This window comes from Cololabis saira, chromosome 1, assembly GCF_033807715.1.
Source record: "Cololabis saira isolate AMF1-May2022 chromosome 1, fColSai1.1, whole genome shotgun sequence".
Classification (NCBI taxonomy): Eukaryota; Metazoa; Chordata; class Actinopteri; order Beloniformes; family Belonidae; genus Cololabis; species Cololabis saira.
Window position 1 is genome coordinate 2,721,576 of NC_084587.1, and position 22,075 is coordinate 2,743,650.

General features: G+C 40.2%; 2 protein-coding genes across 2 annotated transcripts in view; one reads left to right on the plus strand and one right to left on the minus strand.

Annotated features, from left to right (window-relative positions):
• Window positions 1-1,497: 1,497 nt before the first annotated feature.
• Window positions 1,498-14,332, minus strand: LOC133449670 (zinc finger protein 665-like). Its single transcript, XM_061728785.1, has 3 exons — window positions 14,319-14,332; window positions 13,835-13,934; window positions 1,498-2,999 (listed from the first exon to the last, which is right to left on the minus strand). Exons 1-3 carry the CDS (start codon window positions 14,330-14,332, stop codon window positions 1,647-1,649), a joined length of 1,467 nt encoding a protein of 488 aa, XP_061584769.1. The 3' UTR covers window positions 1,498-1,646.
• Window positions 14,333-17,407: 3,075 nt separating this feature from the next.
• LOC133449686 (zinc finger protein 239-like) overlaps window positions 17,408-22,075 on the plus strand; it is a 36,317-nt gene continuing 31,649 nt past the window's right edge. The window contains exons 1-2 of the mRNA XM_061728786.1: window positions 17,408-17,480; window positions 20,219-20,328. Of these exons, the coding sequence (XP_061584770.1) occupies window positions 17,408-17,480; window positions 20,219-20,328 (183 nt within the window). The remainder of the gene's footprint in view (window positions 17,481-20,218; window positions 20,329-22,075) is intronic.

Below are 22,075 nucleotides of genomic sequence, written 5' to 3' on the forward strand. Positions count from 1 at the left end.
CCAGCCATTGTTCAGCAGCGGTGGCTGTTTCCGCAGCGAGGGACAGTTAAGATGAGGTTTTGCATCGACACTTACCCTTATAAAAAGGATCAGTACCAACAGCACGGACCCGGCAACTGCACACGAGTCAGCGGTAAGAACGTTATTTTTTTATGTTATTTATATTTGTCTACAAGTATGATCTTTGCATGGGCTAAGTATTTAGCTTAGCTCGGAGCTCCGGGGCCGCTCACGGACCGGACCAGTGAGGAGCCCCGACGGGTACCGTAATATATTTTTCTTCTGTTCATTTCAGATCTTCCAAGCAAAAGGCTGATTTATGGTTCCGCGTTACACCAACGCAGAGCCTACGGCGTAGGCTCCGTGGCGGGGCGCCTGGAGCGGAGAAGGAGACACTGCTCCCGTGGAGCTGCTCCGCAGAGGTGAGCCTGAAGACCCGTCTCTGCCCGAAGACCGGGCGGTGGTTCCTCCGGGAGGAACCGCCGCCCGAGCGGGAGCCGATGCGTCGGCTGCCGCTCGGGCAGCGGGCTCCGTCATTTACTGTTGAAGGAGCGCGGCCAGAGAGCTGCGGGCTCTGCCCGTCGCAGCTGCAGTTCTCCTGGTCTCATTGATCAGGCTCGGATGAATGCTGAAACGGAGGATGGAGATTTCGATGGGTTTGATCAATGTAATAACTTAAATAAAGCACAATCAAACTAAGTTTTGCTCCCGCTCTATTTTTAAATACCACACTTGTATGCTTGTGTGTGTGTGTGTGTGTGTGTGTGTGTGTGTGTGTGTGTGTGTGTGTGTGTGTGTGTGTGTGTGTGTGTGTGGTTGTTAGCCTTCCTGTGTGAAGATGAGGTGACTAAAGGCTGATTTATGGTTCTGCGTTTCACCAACGGAGAGCCTACGGCGTAGGGTACGCGTCGATTTAACGCAGAACCGTAAATCAGGCTTTAAGATCCGTGTAACTGAATGCGAGGCTTATGCTCCTCCCCTGCTACACGTCATTCAGGGAGCCAATCAGCACAGAGCCTCATTATCATACCCCCCCCCCCCTTCCCTTAGAATGAAGCACAGAAAAAAAAACTATAGACATGGCTCACAGGCTGAATTTCTGATGTATGTAGAAAAAAACAAGCTTTAGATTGTTTTTAAGACATTCAAGGCCTTTTTAAAATATACATTAAATGCAGTAATATGTCCCCTTTAAGTGTCTGCTCAGATGCTTTTGATTCAATATTAAAATGTAGTGTTAAATAAAGGGAATTGTTCAAAAGAATGAGGGCAGTACAACACAGACTTCACTTATCTAGTGTGAACCGGCTGAATGAAATACAGATGTCATGGTGTCATTTTAGAATTATTGCAGGTCCAGAGGTAATTTCAATCCAGCACGAATAGTATATGGTGAAAAAAACCACATAAAAACGCACTACTGTGTGACTCTTTTCTAATATTCTGACACTGATGTCTTATTGTGAGTTTGCAGTGAGCACGAAACTGAAATCCAGTAGGCAAACAAAGAACTTTTTTATTTAAATGATGGAACAATGGAACACAAACGGGTGAAAAATCAAATTTAAACACATTTTTCAGTGGAAACTGAAAACAAAACTGAGCTCTCGAGTAAAACCTTCCCCACACTGATCACAGACAATTTTTTATCCAGTGTGGATACGCTGATGACGCCTTAGACTACCTTGATGGGTAAAAGCTGCCCCACACTGATCACATCTGTAAGGCTTAAATCCAGTATGAATATGCTGATGACTCCTTAGACTACCTTGTTGGGTAAAAGCTGCCCCACACTGATCACATCTGTAAGGCTTATCCCCAGTGTGAATTCGCTGATGACGCCTTAGATTACCTTGTTCGGTAAAAGCTGCCCCACACTGATCACATCTGTAAGGCTTAAACCCAGTATGAATACGCTGATGACTCCTTAGATCACCTTGTCGGGTAAATGCTGCCCCACACTGATCACATCTGTAAGGCTTAAATCCAGTATGAATACGCTGATGACTCCTTAGATTACTTTGTCGGGTAAAAGCTGCCCCACATTGATCACATCTGTAAGGCTCGAATCCAGTGTGAATACGCTGATGACTCCTTAGATTACCTTGTCGGGTAAAAGCTGCCCCACATTGATCACATCTGTAAGGCTTATCCCCAGTGTGAATATGCTGATGACGCCTTAGATCACCTTGATTGGTAAAAGCTGCCCCACACTGATCACACCTGTAAGGCTTAAATCCAGTGTGAATACGCTGATGACTCCTTAGACTACCTTGTCGGGTAAAAGCTGCCCCACATTGATCACATCTGTAAGGCTTATCCCCAGTGTGAATACGCTGATGACTCCTTAGAACACCTGACATGGTAAAAGCTGCCCCACACTGATCACACCTGTAAGGCTTCTCTCCAGTGTGAATACACTGATGACTCCTTAGAACACCTGACGTTGTAAAAGCTGCCCCACACTGATCACATCTGTAAGGCTTATCCCTAGTGTGAATACGCTGATGACGCCTTAGATTACCTGACATGGTAAAAGCTGCCCCACACTGCTCACATCTGTAAGGCTTCTCTCCAGTGTGAATACGCTGATGGCTCCTTAGACTACCTTGTTCGGTAAAAGCTGCCCCACACTGATCACATTTGTACGGCTTTTCTCCAGTGTGGATACGCTGATGACTCCTCAGATGATATTGTCGGGTAAAAGCTGCCCCACACTGATTACAGCTGTAAGGCTTATCTCCCGTGTGAATACGCTGATGACTCCTTAGACTACCTTGTTCGGTAAAAGCTGCCCCACACTGATCACATTCGTGGGGCTTTTCTCCAGTGTGGATACGCTGATGACGCCTTAAAATACTTGACGTGGTAAAAGCTTGCCCACACTGTTCACAGGTGTACAGCTTCTCTTCAGTTTGAATCCTCTTTCGGACCTTCAGACCTGGTGAAGTGGTGAGGACTTTATCCCTCCTATTTTTTCTCTCTTTGGCTTTATGTTTCTGTAAGGAAAAAGAAAAAGACTTAGATCCTGTTGTTGGTTGACCAGACAAATCCTTTTTCAGTTCAAATCAAGTGCTTTCTGTCATGATCGCAGTGAAACAATGAAGAGTTTTATGTCTGAGTGCTATGTTAAGCATGTTCTGTTATCAATGGCTCTTGACAGCCAGAAATATTCACATAAAACATCTCAATATGTCAAAACAAAAGTGTGAAGGGTTAAAGCTACCCACCCTCAGAACAAAATCATAAATTGTTTATAGAAATTCCACTGATAAAATGTGGGGATTAATGGTGTAATTTTTGTAGAGCAAATGTTCAGATTTTGGCCATTGTTTGTATTGTTGTTGTTTCAATCTCTGTGAGCTGGTCAGGTTGAAAATGTATATTTACAGAGATGGACAATTTTTTAGCACATATGTTCAATATATGAAATAAATTGCAGGTGTGTGTGTGTGTGTATGTGTGTGTGCGTGCGGGCTCGGAAATTTTGTTATGTACAAAAGACCTGGCAAAAAAGTTGGGGAACCACTGCAGCACCACAAGGACACGGCCTGAAAACTGGGCTGTCTTAAGTGTTGCATCCTTTGTTCAGGGCTTGTGGACTAACTCAGTGAACCCAGCACGGATAATTTGTACCTTTTGAACTTTCATTTATTGAGGTGAAGTTTATTTGGTTTTGTCTGATTTGAAGCCAATTTGAGGTGTTTTTATGTTAATTGTAAATGATATGTTAATTGTTACTACTACTGATGAGCCTACATTATTATTATTCAGGGCTTAAAGTTAAAAAAAATTCCTTAGCCTGAACTTTTTTTCGGGGAGCGGGGGCACATGCGCTCAGCAATTTGGCAAGCAACAAAGATTACATCATTTGAATAATATTTTCCTTTTCACTATGGATGCTTTTTATAAGTTTTGCTAGTTGTCATTGTGTTTGAAAGGGTATAAGATGACCTACAATCTAAAATATGAATATTTTAAAGCTCACAATGTTATATGGGCAGGTGAAACTCAGGCAGGCTAATTAATTGGTGGAATTATTGATTAGCAACCATTTAATTCAGTAAAGGACAGATTAAAAGAAAATCAATTTGTATATAAACTGAAAATATTTAAAATAAATAAATGTGCTGTCATTCCCCTTTGTGTTTTCATTTAGGGTATTATAGGAACTACATATGTCAACACCATTTCAGTGTCAACAAAGGTAAATAAAGAGCAAATAATTGTAGTTTGTAAATGATTGACAGGTAGATGTTTTAAATATCTTGTAAACCTGTCTTAAAATCTAATACTGGACCTCGGTTGGGCTGGTTGAACAGCGGGTGGCGGAAAATGTCCCTCATTTTTTTAATCCAAAACTTGACAGGTATGTATGCCATGAGTATTCATATAACTGGCATGCTAATTAGAAATGGTCAGGTTCGTCAAAGCTTTTTTATCAACCGCTATTTTTTTTACATAGATTTACAAGCAGTTGAGCAATAGAGAAGGATACATCATGTTCAGCAATGAACGAGCACAGACGGGTGTTCGCATCACAAACCCGGTGGGGTTTGGTTGAGCGCCAGAGCTGCTTTCCTCTCATTCCATTGGTAGACGAACTCAGTTGACTCAAACTGACAGCCTATCAACAGATCTTTAGTTATTCATCTTTTCATATTTTTTTTTAATCAGTCAAACTCTGCACGCTGAGAAAAAAAAAAAAAAAAAAACTCCATACGCCGGAGATCCGGCACGGTGCCGGAATACTTTAAGCCCTGATTATTATTGTTCATTCCTTGACCGTTAAAACTATTGTGTTGCATTCAATACATTAACATAAGAATAAAGTTATTAATCTCCAAATGGAAATGTTCATTCAGAGGTTCTCTCATTACATGAATAAAAATACTTTTGAATTTGAATCCCATTCACTAATGCCCTCCCTACAGTCTACATCTATATTATATATTCGGACATAGACAAGTTTAAAAGTCTCTTGGGAAGGTCACGTGTTTGTGTTTTCTGCTGCTCAGTTCAAAGCTACTGACAATGAAGAGGATCTAAGATGGCGGAGTGAGTGGCAGCATTTTTGCAGGCTCCGTTAAGAGGCACTAATTAGTCCTTGAAAATATTTTTTTTTTTTGGCAACAACCCAAACATTTTCACTTGGACATCGTTAATCACTTAAATTTACCCAAAAAAAAGCACACTTCTTAAAGCTTTCTCTTTGGACACTTAAGAAGACTGTCTGCGAGTAAATCTGTTCTGGGTCTCTGGAAAGCGCCTAGAGACAACTTTTGTTGTATTAGACGTAGTGCTGGGCGGTATACCGGTTCATACCGAATACCGGTGTTTATTTTTCTTATGATATGAATTTTTCATATACTGTAATACCTAGAGCTGGGTATCATCACTGACCTCCCGATACGATACGATTCCGATACACTAGGTCCCAAGACGATACGATTTCCGATACGATACGATTCGATACGATATCGATATTCTGGTTACAATAAGGGAATAACATGATCCTTCCATGCGCCACGTCCGGCCAGAGAAACCCCACCCTGCCTGGTGAAAAGAAGCAGCCTGCTCACTCCTCAAGTAAGGAGGAGACTTGAGCTCAGTGCAGGGCCTCCCGGGGTTGGTAGATGGAGCAATGCCCAGGACTGACTTAGGTATGAGCACTGGGTGATAAAATGGGGGGAAAAAATCGCGATTTAAAAAAAAAAAAAAAAAAAAAAAATATATATATATTATTTATTTATTTTTTTTTTTTTTTAAATCGATACTTGGATTTATGTATCGATAATCGTTCCTACACATGCATATCGATAAAATATCGATATATCGATATTTTTAACCCACCCCTAGTAATACCGGTGAGTATGTACAGTAGCGTACACAACCTTGGGAACGTAGCGCCGCTGGACACTGTTTGTAAGAGGACTGTTTAGCAGTAGTGATGCACCGATTGCTCGGCCGAAAATGGCGAAAAAACACTTTCGGTGTTCGGTGGAATAAGTGGGAAAAAAAACGAACAATTAATAACGGCGTTGTAATATAAGGAAATAGACTGGCCGCTCCCGTAGCGGTTGCGCACCACAAACATAAATCGTTGGCCAACCAAAAAGTAACCACATGAGAATTTTACCTAACATTCACCAGGAGGTGGAACCAAAACAACATAATGCTGGGAAATTAAAACATGTTCAGTTTTTTATGTTCAATAAATATTTTCTACCTTGTAATTTTGTAAAAGATTTTTTTCTTTGAAAAGCATGCCTAAATCAAATGTATTTGATTTATGCAATGGTGAAAAGATTGGCAAAATAAATGAAAAACTGCGAAGAACCATGTTCAGTATTGTTCGGTATTCGGCCAAGTGTTTATTATTATTTTCGGTTTCGGCCACAAATTTTCATTTCGGTGCATCACTATTTAGCAGATGCATTGTTTACAGCGGACATATGTGGGTGAAGATGGCTGAAAACAAAAGTCCCACAACTGTTCCAGAACATGACACAGGGGAAATTGTTCCTAAAAGAGGAGCCGTGTCGGCTGTGTGGAAATTCTTTGGCTTTAAAAAAGACGACGTCCAACAAACAACAATCATCTGCAAGTGTTGTAAAGCTAAAGTTGTAGCCGCGGGAGGCAACACTAGCAACTTGCTCCACCACCTCAGCCGCAAACATGTGATAGAATATCAAGAATGCATGAAGCTGAGATCTGCGTCCACCACGTCTACAGGTAACACTAGAAGTGCGGGAGAAAAGTCAAGTCAGACAACACTTAAAGTCTTTAAGTGTTGTCTGACTGATTCTCTCACTTCATTAGAATCATAAGTGCCGCCACCTCATTGTAAACGGCATCATTTTGAGAGTCCATGCAAACCTGTATTTATACTAGTGTGGACATTAATGTTTTTCTACAATATTTCCTCCTCATGACAGTAAAATAGGCCATTCTAAGCCAATTTACTGCAGCAATTCCTTTCCAAATCATTAGAAAATGTGGTTAACACCCAGTTGTGCATGAAAAAAAAAAAAAATACCGTGATATACCGTGAAACCAATATAATTTTGAAAAATACCATGATATAAATTTTTGGTCATACCGCTCAGCACTATGGGCAGCGTTAGTGCATTATTACACTCTCCTTTTCTTGTTTGTATTTTAAGTACCGACACCAGAACTGAAGTTGGTGGGAAAAATGGCTCTTCGTTCCGCTTTATTGTCAGGCGTATTATATGCTGACGGATTAAGACCAATGTACACGTTTATTGAGTCTTACACATGGTGGATGTCCGCGATCACCTCTCTCATAAGTATAACAATGTGAACAATATACATTTATATTTAAAACATGAAGCATCACGATCTGATTCCTCTGCTGCAGAAATAAAGACAACTTGTGCCGACGGGATTATAGAGGTGCAAACATGAGAAATTAAAAAACAAATGTGTGAAGAAACCGTCTCAAGATCCCGGTCTATCACTGGAGAAACACTTTCAGGATCCTGCAGAACCTGCAGCCGACTCGATATCAAACTATAAAAGTCACCTAAACTTTCAATAACATCTTTATTCAGTCATTGCTGAGACACATCAGTTCGTACCAACCAACCTTTCTGTGACATCTTAGTTTTATTTTACAAGACAACTTTACTGAAGCGGTTTTTCGCTGCAAGATGTATTTTAATGTTTTTCTATCCAGACACAGTTATGGGATGTTTTAGGATCTGGCTTTTATCTACACTACTCATCCCATACGGTCGTCATGGTGACAAAGATGTCCAACCTGTAGCAGCTCCAGCTGAAAGCATCATGTTGGTCTGAACCGGAGCAGCTGGTCCAGTTCAGGACAGAGATCCAGAAGATCCTCTTGGTACCTAAACCAGTTGATGGTCCAGTCTTAGTCCTGGACCAGCAGGTGCTGACTAAACCAGCTGATAGTCCAGTCTTAGTCGTAGTAAGGAGGCTGACACCACCTCCACCTTTAAAACTAAACTTAAAACCTTTCTGTTTAGTAAAGCCTATAGTTAGTGTTTAGTAAACCTCTAGCTGGTGTTGGTAAATCTCTAGGTAGTGTAAACTCTAGTGTGTTAGAGTCAGTAGTCATAGTTGCAGCTATAGAACAAAACTATAATAGTTAGTCTCAAATATAGCTTGGTGGTAGATATGCTGCTATAGGCTTATGCTGCAGGTGGGCACCGACATGATCCACTGGGCGGTGCCTCTCACCCTCCTTCTCCTCTCCTTTTCCCTGCCTCTCTTCTCCATTACCATTTTTATTTATTATAAATATCTCATAGCTATCATTTTTGTCCATCGTTCCTGTAGTTTCTTGTGCCGGCCCCCCTTTTTTCTCTTTTGTGCATGTTTGCAGGCTGGAGCCTCGGGAGCTGCGTTCTGGCCAGCAGGTCCAGACTAAACCAGCTGATGGTCCAGTCTTAGTCCTGGACCAGCAGATCCAGACTAAACCAGCTGATGGTCCAGTCTTAGTCCTGGACCAGCAGATCCAGGCTAAACCAGCTGATGATCCAGTCTTAGTCCTGACTATTGTGTTATTACGCTTTCTATCTCAACCAATGTTCACTTACCACAAACTAAAATGTTGCAATGGAAATTTAACAGTATTCTATTAAAAAATACCTCATTCTGCAATAGCATTAAAGGGTATATATTATGGCATTTAATGTATATTTTAAACAGGCCTTGAATGTCTTAAAAACAATCTAAAGCTTGTTTTTTCTACCTAAATCAGAAATTCAGCCTCTGGGCCATGTCTATGGTTTTACAGATAATAAAGCCTTTTTTTGTGCTTCATTTTCAGGGCGGGGGGGGGCTATGATAATGAGGCTCTGCGCTGATTGGCTGCTTGAATGACGTGTAGCAGGGGAGGAGACAAAGCGTCGCTCCGGGCGGGCAGAAGAGCAGCGGCTGCGTAGCAAAGCGTGTCCACGGTTCTGCGTTAAATCGACACGTACCCTACGCCGTAGGCTCTGCGTTGGTGTAACGCAGAGCCATAAATCAGCCTTTAGTCACCTCGTCTGAAAACAGGAATATTTAATTTAATTCTAAACAGTTACACCACAGTTATTTACTCCGATTCTTCATCATTTCACTTCTTATGTTACAAGACAAATGAATCATGTTAACTGCAAAGAAATCACAACACTGAATTTTCACAAATGGCAACTTTATTGTTAAAATATATAAATAAAATGTATGCACTATTGCTGGCTCAAGGAAGGACCGCGGGTCTACTGAATGTGAACAGCTCCAGGTGCTTGAAAGATCTGAAACCACAGAAGAAAAATGTATTACGGTACTAATAGAGCCCCGAGCCCGGGGCTCCTCGACGGTCCGGTCCGTGAGCAGCCCCCGCAGCTCCGTATGCGGCGCCGGGGCTCCGGAGCTAAGCTAAATACTTAGCCCTTGCAAAGATCATACAACCGCAACCCCACGGCGGGCGCCCGGCGCACAGATCGGCTCCGGGGTGCATCCTCTGCGCATCGTCGGTTACCGGGGATCAAACCGACAGATTTGGCTGAAAATCTCGGAGGGTGAAGCTGGTCCGACCTGGGACGGACCTCCGAGGACCCAGCTCCCAAACCACCCGGGAACCTGGATGATTTAACCCGGATCCGTTCCGCCGCGGCGCCGCGTCCGACTGGCTCAAGGAAGGACCGCTCCAGCCGGCGTAGAGAGCTGGTTGTGGGCGTGGTTTCAGCAGCGGAGGCCGAACCTCTGCGCCGCGGGTGACGTCACCCTAGGCGCAGATTTTCATCGGCTCAAAAAAAAAAAAAAAATCACGTGACACTGGGGGATTCTGTAAGGCGGGGGTCAAAGACCTTGCAGAAATTCATGGTATTTTGTCTCCCCTGTGCTGGCAGGGTGAGGGGAGACCACTTTATATATGTTAAAACAAGAAAAACCGTGTTTTTCATAATATTTCCCCTTTAAATCCCTGATCAGTGACATCAAGCAACAAAAAGACTTAACCCCTGTAAATAAAAATACATAAAAAATTAAAGATAAATAAATGGGAATGGCTCAAACATTAGAAAAATTAGTATCCACGAAGGTAAAAAGCAGGCTTTTTCAAAGAGCAAAAAACAGCTAGACATTATAGTTAAAATAAACCACTTATGTAGTCAAGACTCATTTGAATGATGAAGACAATCTTGAATTACATCAGTTGCAGTAAAAATTTGATGATTTTTATACAGATAAGACAAAAGGAGCTTTCATCCGTTCCAGGGCAAAATGGATCGAAGACGCAGAAAAAAATTATTCATACAAAAAACAGACAGGCTAAAAAGTTCATAAATAAATTATACGTGAATGGCAGTTTTTGTGTAGACCAGGACGTGATTGATAATCACATATCTATGTTTTATGAAAATGTATATAGCTCTAAGTTTTCTGATCAAGATTCAAACACTTTCTTGGACTTGATAAAAGGCTGGACCCCAAAAATTGACGATAACTTTAAAGTGATAACAGAAGCTGAATCCCTTTAGCAGAGCTAGACGCAGCTATCTCACCTGTCCTGTTGGAAAGTCACCGGGCCCAGATGGTCTTACAACAGAATTTTTAAAACATTTTTGGACTGAAATTAGAGATTTGATTCATGATGCCTTTAAGGAATGTCCAAGCAACTCGACTATGTCTCCAACTATGAAACGGGGCATAATCACACTTATTCCCAAACCTAACAAAGACAAACTCTCTTTAGATAATTGGAGGCCTATTACTCTTCTCTGTGTGGATTACAAGCTTTTATCACATGTCTATGCTAATAGACTTAAAAAATTGATAAAAAAATAAGTGATGAAATCCAATCTGCATTTATTAAAGGGAGACATATTCACAATCACACTCGCTTAATCCTAGATATGCTTGATTATAATTCATTGATCTCACATGATAGTTTCTTTTTATTTTTAGATTTCTTTAAAGCTTTCGATACATTAGAGCACCCCTTCTTATTTTACGACTTTGGAAACTTTGGTTTTGGTTCAAACTTTTGCAATGTTATTCAAATGCTTTACAGAAATATTAACAGTAGTATTTCCCTCTGCCGTGGCTATTCAAGAAGGTTCCTGATTAAACGGGGGATTCGTCAGGGATGCCCGATTAGCCCGTTATTATTCATTTTAGCTATTAGCTATTAATTGGCTATACACTTGAGGCATTGTTATTCTGGAGAAGGAATTCTTGATCAGCCAATTTGCTGATGATACGGCAGTTTTTTTTTAAAGAATAAAAATATGGTCTTTAAAGCAATCGACAAAATACATCTTTTCTCAAAAGCATCTGGCCGGACTTTAAACTTAAATAAATGTTAACTTCTGGCTCTCCATGACAGCGATCTAAACAACATAGCTAATATCCCGGTTAAAAATTAGGTCAAATACCTCGGTTAAGTAATAACAAAAGATTTATCTATTAGAAATGATTTTAATATTACTCCCAGATTGATAGCTATTCAAAATTCTTTTAATCATTGGCTCTCACGAGACTTATCTGTATTGGGTCGAATCCTTTTAGCCAAAACAGAAGGGTTTCCAAGACTTGCCATTCTCTATACACCTCTCCAAAAGCAATAAAATCCTCTAACTCAGTGGTTCCCAAACTGGGGGGCGCTATTGCAGGGGGGGCGCGACGAAGTTGGAAGGTAGATTAATTTAAAAAGAAAAAAGAAAATTAAGATTTTTTTATTTCTTTAAGATTTTTCCTTCAATACATATGTGCAGTGAGAGAGACAGGAAATAGGGGGGATCTGTAACATAAACAAGCCCACCACACTCACTAAAAAGGTGTGGGGATTAAAGCTGACATTTTTGCAGAGCAATTGCTGAAATTTTGATTATTTGTTTAGCTGTTGCTGCTGGGGTTTTTTCCTCAGGGAGCAGGTTATTTTTGGAAAAAAATATGTTGAAAGTAATGCATACTGTATTGTACAGTAAAAAGGAAAAAAAAGAAATGTGTTGCACACATGAAGCAAGCCCACTCACATCACTGAGAGGATGTGGGGATTAAAGGTGTCATTTTTGTAGAGCAAATGTTCAGATTTTGGCTCCTGTTTGTATTGTTGTCGTTTCAATCTCTGTGAGCTGGTCAGGTTGAAAATCTATTTTTACAGAGATGGACAGATTTTCGCACATATGTTCAATACATGAAATAAGTTGCAGTCACATTTGAATGCAAGAGATGTGTGTGTCTGTGTTGGGGTCGGGCTCGAAAATTCTGTTACATACAAAAGGGGGGCCTGGCAAAGAAAGTTTGGGAACCACTGCTCTAACTCCTTGATATTTAACTTCATATGGAGAAACAAAACCCATTATCTACGTAAATCGCAACTACCGGTAGTCAGAGAATATGAAAATGGTGGTTTAAGAGCCATGGAATTTGAATTAGTTATTGCAGCTTTTAGAGTGAAATGGTTGAAAGAATGCATCTCTCATCCTCAATCTATATGGTACCATATTCCTAACACACTATTTAATAAAATTGGAGGGATTACTCTATTGCTTAAATGTGATTTTGAAGTATCTATGCTTCCTGTGAAGTTATCTCCCATTACTCCCATAATTTCTCACCTCACAAGTCCATAATATGGAATAACAGGGGTATTACCATTAATAGAAAATCTTTGTTTAAGACTGACTGATACAACAATGGTCTCACTTTTGTTCATGAATTACTGAACTCTGATGAATTATTGTTGTCCTTTGAATGTTTTAAACAGAAATCTACTTCAAGAAAAGGATATGACAAGATCTGCAAGGCAATTCCCATTCCTTTACTTCGCTTAATACAGAATAGCATGCAATATTCTTGTCTCTCCTTTGTTGCCATCTTTAAAAGTGGGGGCTATAAATCTGTTAGATAAAAAATGTGACATCAAAACCATCAGCTTGGTTTTTAAGCTGAAAAACTGGGGAGATTTTAACTCTTGCTATGTCTGCGATAATATAGAAATCCCCTTAAGAAAATGTTCCTTCTCTTTTTACGTATCGTTACCAATTGCCCCTAAAATTAAGGAAACCCACTTTAAAATAGCATCAGCTATTTATCCTGTTATGATTTGTTTCACAGAAGGTTTAAATTGGAAGTTGATCCTTCTGAGGCCGAGACCATTGAACATCTTTATTTCAATTGCTCTTTTACAAAGTCCTTTTGGTCTGACATTCATAATTGGTTATCTTTAAAAATTGATGAAATTCCTGTTTTTTCTTACAATGATGTTATCTATTATATGGATAACTTGGATTCTAAATATTCAAACATTATCAACCTGGTGATTATTTGGGGTAAATATCATATTCACACTTGTAAGTGGAGTGGAAATACTCCCTCCTTAACTATTTTTTTACCAACTATTTTAAATCTGTGAAAAAGATTGATAATAAAAATAGGGTTGCCATGAAACTGTACTTATCCATAACTCAGTCCTTGCTCTTTTGATTTTATTGTACCTTGCTGTCCTTGTGCTTTTTGTTTCTTGTGTGAATGTTATCTTCACCATTGTTGCTGTAATTATTTCCTAATTTTTTACCTTTTTCCCCCTGCCTTGATGGACAGAACTCCTCCAGACTGCTGCGTCCGTGCGCGCCGCCACATTCATCATTATATATATTATATATATTCAGATTATATATTATTATATATATATTATATATTCAGGCGTGGACAGGTTTAAAAGTCTCTTGGGAAGGTCACGTGTTTGTGTTTTCTGCTGCTCAGTTAAAACTACTGACAATAAAATAAAGTGTTTGGATGATCAGCAGCAACAGAAAGAGCGAGGAGGAGCGGGAACGTGGACCTGAACACTGACCTGCAGACCAGCGGAGGAAGAGTCCGCTTTGGTCCTGCTGCTGGACTCCTGGTCCTGGATCTGATCCTGGTCCTGGTCCTGGTCCTGGTTCTGGATCTGATCCCGGTCCATCTCCTGGTCCTGGATCTGATCCCGGTCCTGGATCTGATCTCGGTCCATCTCCTCCAAACACGTGGTCACCACTCCTTGCCTGGTGGGAAATGTAGGATTATCGTACCGGAGCAGGGGCGTCGTGCCAGAAAAGTGATTGCCTGCCAGAATCTGATTTCTGGCCGCGTGTTTTGGTAGAAATCTCCCTTTAAGGTTCTAGAAGTGGTCGGCTGCACCAAAATGAATCACACACACACACACACACACACACTCGCTTTTGCTATAATGATATATGAACCTTTATTACCAGCCAGAAAAGCAAGCATTTGCATAGAAGACACCCACACAATTACTCTTCTTTGCTAGGTCCCGTGTGAACTAGCTCCTCTCTCACAGAAAAACAAGCATTTGTTACCATTTGTTATAATAAACAGCAGGTGCATGGCTGATTAAAGCTGTGTTTTGGGAATCCAGGGCATTTCAGGACACAAAATGTATTTTTCTCCCTTCGCCGCGGGAGCGCGCACAGCAGCCCGTTGAGCGATAGCGCTAAAACGTCAGATTTTCAGATTATGAAGCTCAAGAATGAGATCAAGTCATATTTAGGCAGAAACAACCTTTCATTAACTGTATTTGGACTTCAATCAATTTTTGAAGGTAAAAAGACCCATTTTCAGGGGAGAAATCAGATTCTGGCAGGCAATCACTTTTTGGCACGACAGGGGACAATTGGGTATGAAGGTACGGCAGCCGCCACACCTCGGCTTCAGGGGAAAATGTAAATGTCTGTTTTTTAAATACATTTATGGAATTACTCTGTGTCTATTTTGACGATTATTCTATTATTTAATAGCTATAAAATAACTACAAATGCAAGTCAGAACAACATGATGGATTTCCCTAGCTGTTATCTTTCCCAACACTTGTATCCCCCTCATATCTGGAAATGGGATACAGTATGTCCCAGCGTTTCTATCAATCTTGTTTTTAGCACGCTCTGCAGTGTCACAAACTTACAAAAATGAAAAGAATGCAGGCAACCCCGCAATTTTTTTTTTTTTCAAAAAAAGAAGGCAAGTGATGGTCCAATGTTGCCCCAGTCAGGCTATTAACGAGGCTGTTAGCCACTGATGGATTAATTATGCAAGTTCATCTTAAGGTAAGATATCAAATCACCCTACCCTCATATAAATCTGTTTAAGGGAAATATTTGACTTTTTTTACTCTCTTTCTCTCTCCTGCTCCCTCCCTCTCCTTTTTGCATTTGGACTTTAACTGTTTTGAGTTAAACTGGGATGTCCATGTTGATATTGTTGCACTGACATAGTGAATGAAGTGAACAGAATGAGTTAAATTGCGTTTTCAGATCCGCTTTTTCTGCTCTCTAACTCTGCTGCTTGCCAGTACTGGAGTTGAGGGGGATGAGGGGGGATGAGGGGGGATGGCATCCTCCCCTGAAATAAAAACGGTCAAAATCATCCCCCCCTGAAATAAAAATGGTCAAAATCATCCCCCCTGTAAAACCTCCATCCCCCCTTTCCATCGCTTATGTCATTTCATCAATGAATGTGGTTTTACTGCTATTTCAACATTTAGAGTCATCACCAGAAAAATAACACCAGAAAAATAACTTATTTGACAATTTTCACCTGTTTTAAGTAAATTTTCACTTGAAATAAGTAGGAAAATCTGCCAGTGGGACAAGATTTATCTTCTTATTACAAGCAAACAAATATTGTTCCACTGGCAGATTTTTCTACTTATTTCAAGTGAAAATCTACTTGAAACAGGTGAAAACTGTTGTTTTTTCCAGTGATGAGTCTTGTTTTAAGTGTAATGAGATTTTTTTTTACTAAAATGATACACTTTAACTAGAAATAAGACAAATATTCTTGTTAAGATTTTGAGTTTTTGCAGTGATCCATTTTACTTATCCTGTGAAGGACAGAGTTATATTGATAAGTTCAGAAAAGTGTTTTTTATTGTTGTGTTTTGATGTATTTGATGTAAGCCCAGTGGATATTTAAAGCTTACAGAAGGCTGCATTTAACTGCTGCTATGTCATTCCTGCAGTATTTCTGCAGCTGTTTTGGTCACTGCTATTATTTGTAATATATTATATTATTTATAATCAGCACAAATTATCTGTCCCCATATGATAAAATCCACCATCCCCCCTGATTTTATTTTACAACTCCAGTTCTGGCGCTTGCTGTCCGTGGTGCAGAAAACGGATGTGTATTTTGTAATCAACACGTTGTTAAAGTGCAGTGTTCATAGTTACGTTAGCAGGATGTGAGCGAGACTGCGTTTGAAAAAGTTCACATGTTCTTGAGCTCACAGATCAGCTACATAGCAGATTCTGTGTTAGTATTTTCCGGGCATGTTGGTTGATACTGTAGTTCAGTTCTGGGACTCGTAACCTCAACACACCTTAGCTCTGACTGAACTGACGCCGCTGTACCGGAGACATAAATGTTGTATTTAGAGGTAAATGTTCTCCCCCCGACAGCGCTGTATTCACTCTAGTGTTTAATAGAGTCGAACACAAACTCACCTCTTGGTAGCGTCGGTTCGGACTGGATTCACGGAACCAAAGATCCTCTATACACAAGATAGCGCATTACCGTTACTGCCAAGGGTATGGAATGGTATACACTTTATAGAACGTCTCTGACGGAACCACGGCAGCTTCTTTTACTTCCGCATCTCTCGGGAGGAGCGTTTCGTTTCAGCCAATCAGAGTCGTTGTTTCATTTCAGCCAATCAGAGTCGTTGTTTTGAGAAAACGCATCGACGCATTGATAGAAAAGCAGGATTGGAAAACACAATTTGTTGATTATCATTGCCAAAATTCCACATCCACAAATCCAAATTCTTACACAAAAAACCCTATTTTTTTACTTTTCATTGTGAATTAAATCAGTATCTGGACTTTATTAAGTTTTCTACTAATTCAAAAGCAATCAAAACCATAAATGTATGTAAATGTTTTGGCTTTCTGTTATAATTTCATCCCCCCTGGCTGGTTATATTGTGTTGTGCTTATTGTTTTGTTTTTTTATTTGAGTTATACTCTTTATATGTTATAATTCAACGTGAAATTGCATAATGTGAAGTTTTGTTATCATTGTACTGTTTGCAAATGTTAAAAAAAAAAAAAAGGATTGGAAAACACAATTTGTATTTTTTATAAGAGAACTTCTAATTTCTAACTTGTAATTTTTTGAATGTATATACGGTTGAGTTATATGATTTTAATGGCAGTGAGGTGGGCAGAACAGCTGGTGAATGGTGGAGTGCTGATCTGTTGTGATTCTGTGTCTGCGGTGAAGAGTGTTGGGATGGGGATGGATGTCCAAGGAGCAAAACGATCTGGTGTATGAGATTCTGATCTGAATCAGATGGTGAAAAGGAGGTGATGAAGTGGTGCTGATGTGGGTTCCAATGCATTCAGGTATCCGGAATAATGAAAGAGCAGACATGTTGGCCAAGAAAGCAGTGGAAAAGGAGAGAGTGGATCTCAACATAAGCTTATCTAAGGGTGAAGGGGAAAGTATTGTGTGGAAACAGATCATTCTGGAGTGAGAGGAAGGAAATAAAGGGAGGCATCTGTTTTCAATAACTGGGAAAGTGACAGAATCAGTAAACACCGGAGGAGGAGGGAGGGGAAAGGAAGATGTCATTATTTCCAGGTTAAGGATTGGGCATACTGCTCTTAATAGTACTCTTTATATTATAGCTAAGCATCAAGATGGAGTGTGTTCTGAGCGTCAGCCGCCTGAGACAGTGAGACATGTACTGATTTACTGTAGGCAGAGGTGTCAAGTAACAAAGTACAAATACTTTGTTACCTTACTGAAGTAGAAATGTTGGGTATCTATACTTCACTGGAGTCATTATTTTTCAGACGACTTTTTACTTTTACTCCTTCCATTTTCACATAATTATCTGTACTTTTTACTCCTTACATTTCAAAAACAGCCTCGTTACTCTATTTCATTTCGGCCTTTAAATAAAAACTATCCAGTTAAATTGCTCCATCCGGATAGAGTGAATGTGGTTGTGGTTGTTTCAGATGTTCTTGTCCAGTTTTGTTCTTACATCCGTTCCCTCAGATTCCTGCAACTAAACTTGGATGTACATTCCAATAAAGGTTAGGATAAATGATAACATGAACATGAAGTTTGACTTTTTGCACCATTACAATACTTATAGTAACTAGTCATCATATCTCCTGCTCTCTGAAACACATGTTAATGCTCAATAGTACACATATATGCTTCTTTAATATATTTGCATTATACTAAGATACATTCATTTTCAATGGCTTTTGTCCTTAATGGCTTTTTTCCCCCTTACATTACTTTTACTTTTATACTTTAAGTAGTTTTGAAACCAGTACTTTTATACTTTTACTGGAGTAAAAAACTTGAGATGATACTTCAACTTCTGCAGGAGTATTTTTAAACTCTAGAATCTATACTTCTACCCAGTACTGGAGTTGAGGGGGGATGAGGGGGGATGGCATCCCCCCTGAAATAAAAACGGTAAAAATCACCCCCCCTGTAAAACTGCCACCCCCCCTTTCCATCCATTATGTCATTTCATCAATGATTTTGGTTTTACTGCTATTTCAACATTTAGAGTCATCACCAGAAAAATAACACCAGAAAAATAACTTATTTGACAATTTGACAATTTGACAATTTGACAAAAAGTAGGAAAAATCTGCCAATGGGACAAGATTTATCTTCTCATACAAGCAATAAAATCTTGTTCCACTGGCAGATTTTTCTACTTATTTTAAGTGAAAATCTACTTGAAACAAGTAAAAATTGTTGTTTTTTTCCAGTGATGAGTCTTGTTTTAAGTGTAATGAGATTTTTTTACTAAAATGAGACATTTTAACTAGAAATAAGACAAATATTCTTGTTAAGATTTTGAGTTTTTGCAGTGATCCATGTTACTTATCCTGTGAAGGACAGAGTCATATTGATAAGTTCAGAAAAGTGTTTTTTATTGTTGTGTTTTGATGTATTTGATGTAAGCCCAGTGGATATTTAAAGCTTACAGAAGGCTGCATTTAACTGCTGCTATGTCATTCCTGCAGTATTTCTGCAGCTGTTTTGGTCACTGCTATTATTTGTAATATATTATATTATTTGTAATCAGCACAAATTATCTGTCCCCGTATGATAAAATCCACCATCCCCCCTGATTTTATTTTACAACTCGCGTACTGCTTCTACCTGAGTAATGGATGTGAATACTGAAGAACCTCTGGCTGCAGGAGGAACCACAGAGAAAGAACTGAACTAGTGGCAGAGCTGCAAGAAATGGCCATGAAAGGAATAACAGTCAGAAGTATTTTGGAAGTGGGATCTATAGGAAAGGGGAGGCGGAGTTTCTTTACATATTTGTCTGATTCTGGGCTGATGAGGAGAATATAGTGTGAGCTTTTGAAAGATCCAGAAGATGGCAGCAGTGCAACTAATTGGATGCAAGCTGCTGTAAAACTCCAAAGAAGAGGAAGAAAAGTAAAAGAAGCTGCCGTGGTTTCGTGAATCCAGTCCGAACCGACTCTACCAAGAGGTGAGTTTGTGTTCGACTCTATTAAACACTAGAGTGAATACAGCGCTGTCGGGGGGAGAACATTCACCTCTAAATACAACATTTATTGCCGCGTTCCATTTGTCCTCGGAAGTGGGGATTTCCTAGTTCCCAGTAGGATTTTTCAACTGGAACGCCCCTCGAAGTGGGATTTCCCACTGGGAAAGTGGGAGAAGCTTCACCACCCCCGAGTTCACATTCCAAGATGGCTGCCCCGGTTGTAAACAGTAGAAGAGAGCTCTGTAAAAAATCGTAGCACTTCATTCTAGTTTTGGTCACACTAAATCAGTCGTATACAAGTATTGTTCGGCATATATATGCTGCTATAGTGTAATTTACATGTTTCATGTGGTATATGCGAACTACAAACTTGTTTACCTACTTTGTAACTGGAACGCTGATAACTCGGCTGTGACGTCACTCCCGGTTGCGAATTCCGACTTCCGAGGTAAATGGAACGCAGCATAGGCTATGTCTCCGGGACGATAATCCTACATTTACCAGCAGGAAACACTCGAGTAGTGGACACGAGTTTGGAGGAGATGGACCAGAACCAGGATCAGAACCAGGATCAGATCCAGAACCAAGATCAGATCGAGGACCAGATCCAGGACCAGGATCAGATCCAGGACCAGGACCAGGACCAGGATCAGATCCAGGACCAGGACCAGATCCAGGATCAGAACCAGGATCAGGTCCAGGACCAGGACCAGGACCAGGACCAGAACCAGATCCAGGACCAGGAGTCCAGCAGCAGGACCAAAGCGGACTCTTCCTCCGCTGGTCTGCAGGTCAGTGTTCAGGTCCACGTTCCCGCTCCTCCTCGCTCTTTCTGTTGCTGCTGATCATCCAAACACTTTAGTTCATTGTCAGTAGTTTGAACTGAGCAGCAGAAAACACAAACACGTGACCTTCCCAAGAGACTTTTAAACCTGTCTACGTCTGAATATATAATATATATAATGATGAATGTGGTGGTGCGCACGGACGCAGCAGTCTGGAGGATATGGAGCTAGAACAGTCTCATAATTCACAAATGCACAGGACAAGTTTTACAAATGCACAGACCGATTTACAAATACACACACCGTTTCACACGTGCACAGGACAAGTTTTACAAATGCACAGACCGATTTACAAATGCAGAGGACACGTTTTACAAATGCACAGACCGATTTGCAAATGCACACACCGTTTCACACATGCACAGAACAATTCACACGTGCGTAGCACAAGATACACAAATGTATTTTTGATGCACACACAAATAAAACCTGATTTACACATGTTTTTTTTGTCTGTGAGCTGCGCTGGATTTGCGTGTGACTTTTGAGACTCCCCTGACGTCCCTCGATCCACAAATAACTTTTTTTTAACACCGAAGGATCTGCAACCAATCAGATGTCTCCCTTTATTTCAGCCAATCATAAGAGCGCACCCCACGTGGGGGACGACTTACTCGTAAACCAATCAGATTAAACCTTTCAAACCGCGCTGATATGAATTTCAGTCAAATCAACATGGCTTCCAGCAATGACAGCGGTCCGGTAAGTGAAACTTATAATTCAACATGTTTGGATAGTTAATCGCCTTTTTGTGAGGAGTTTTTGTTATCAATATTAATTGGTTTGATTGTGCTATTACCAATACAAGCCAGCCAGCTAAGCGAGTGAGCTCCGACAGTAAGCTCCGATAGTAATGCTGGTGCTTCTGCAGGCCAGCAGGTTCAGGCTCGTATCTTTCCATAAAGTCCAGTTTCTTTTGAATGAAATGACTGTTTTTCAGGGTCTGTGGCCCCGAGCCGAGGTAGCAGCTCGGTCGTTGGTGCAGTTATTGGCCCGGGAGATGTCCTCGGCCCCAAGTATAGCAGTAATAACATAATAATATAACATAATGTATAACATAATAACAGCAGTCAGGGCTGAAGGCAGGGCCATTGTTGACTAGTTTTCTTTTCGTAATCCATACATTTTTTTTTTAATGATAGCCCTTGTATATATACTGTATATATGAATCATTCTGAACACCTGGTCCTTAGAAATAATGGAATCATTTATTAATGAATTTAATTCAGACTTTTCTTACACAGACAGTTAAATTGAATGAAAAAAATACTTGAATAATAGCACGTGAACACTGGTGCGGGTATGAAATTTCCCTTGAATATAAAACCGGTATAGGACAAATCTGAAGCTGGTTTCCAATTCACATATTCTCATTATATATTTAAAGTGAAACTTAATAATAACTGTGAGCAACTAAATAAAGTTAAATATTATTTATTTCTCTCTATCCCTTAGGAATCACTGAGGCGTGAAATTCTTCAGAGACTGCATGACCGACTGCTAAACATCTTGGAGAGGCAACCTGTTGACATGGAAGGGCTACATTTTGTTTGTCAGCAGAATTTAGTTTTATTATGTGCTCTAGGTGAGACTGTTAATGTAGGAGAACATATACTGTCTGCTCTTACAGATTTAAGTGCAGTTATCCAGCAGGCGAGAGAGAATGAACAGACATCTGCAACACTTGAATTGC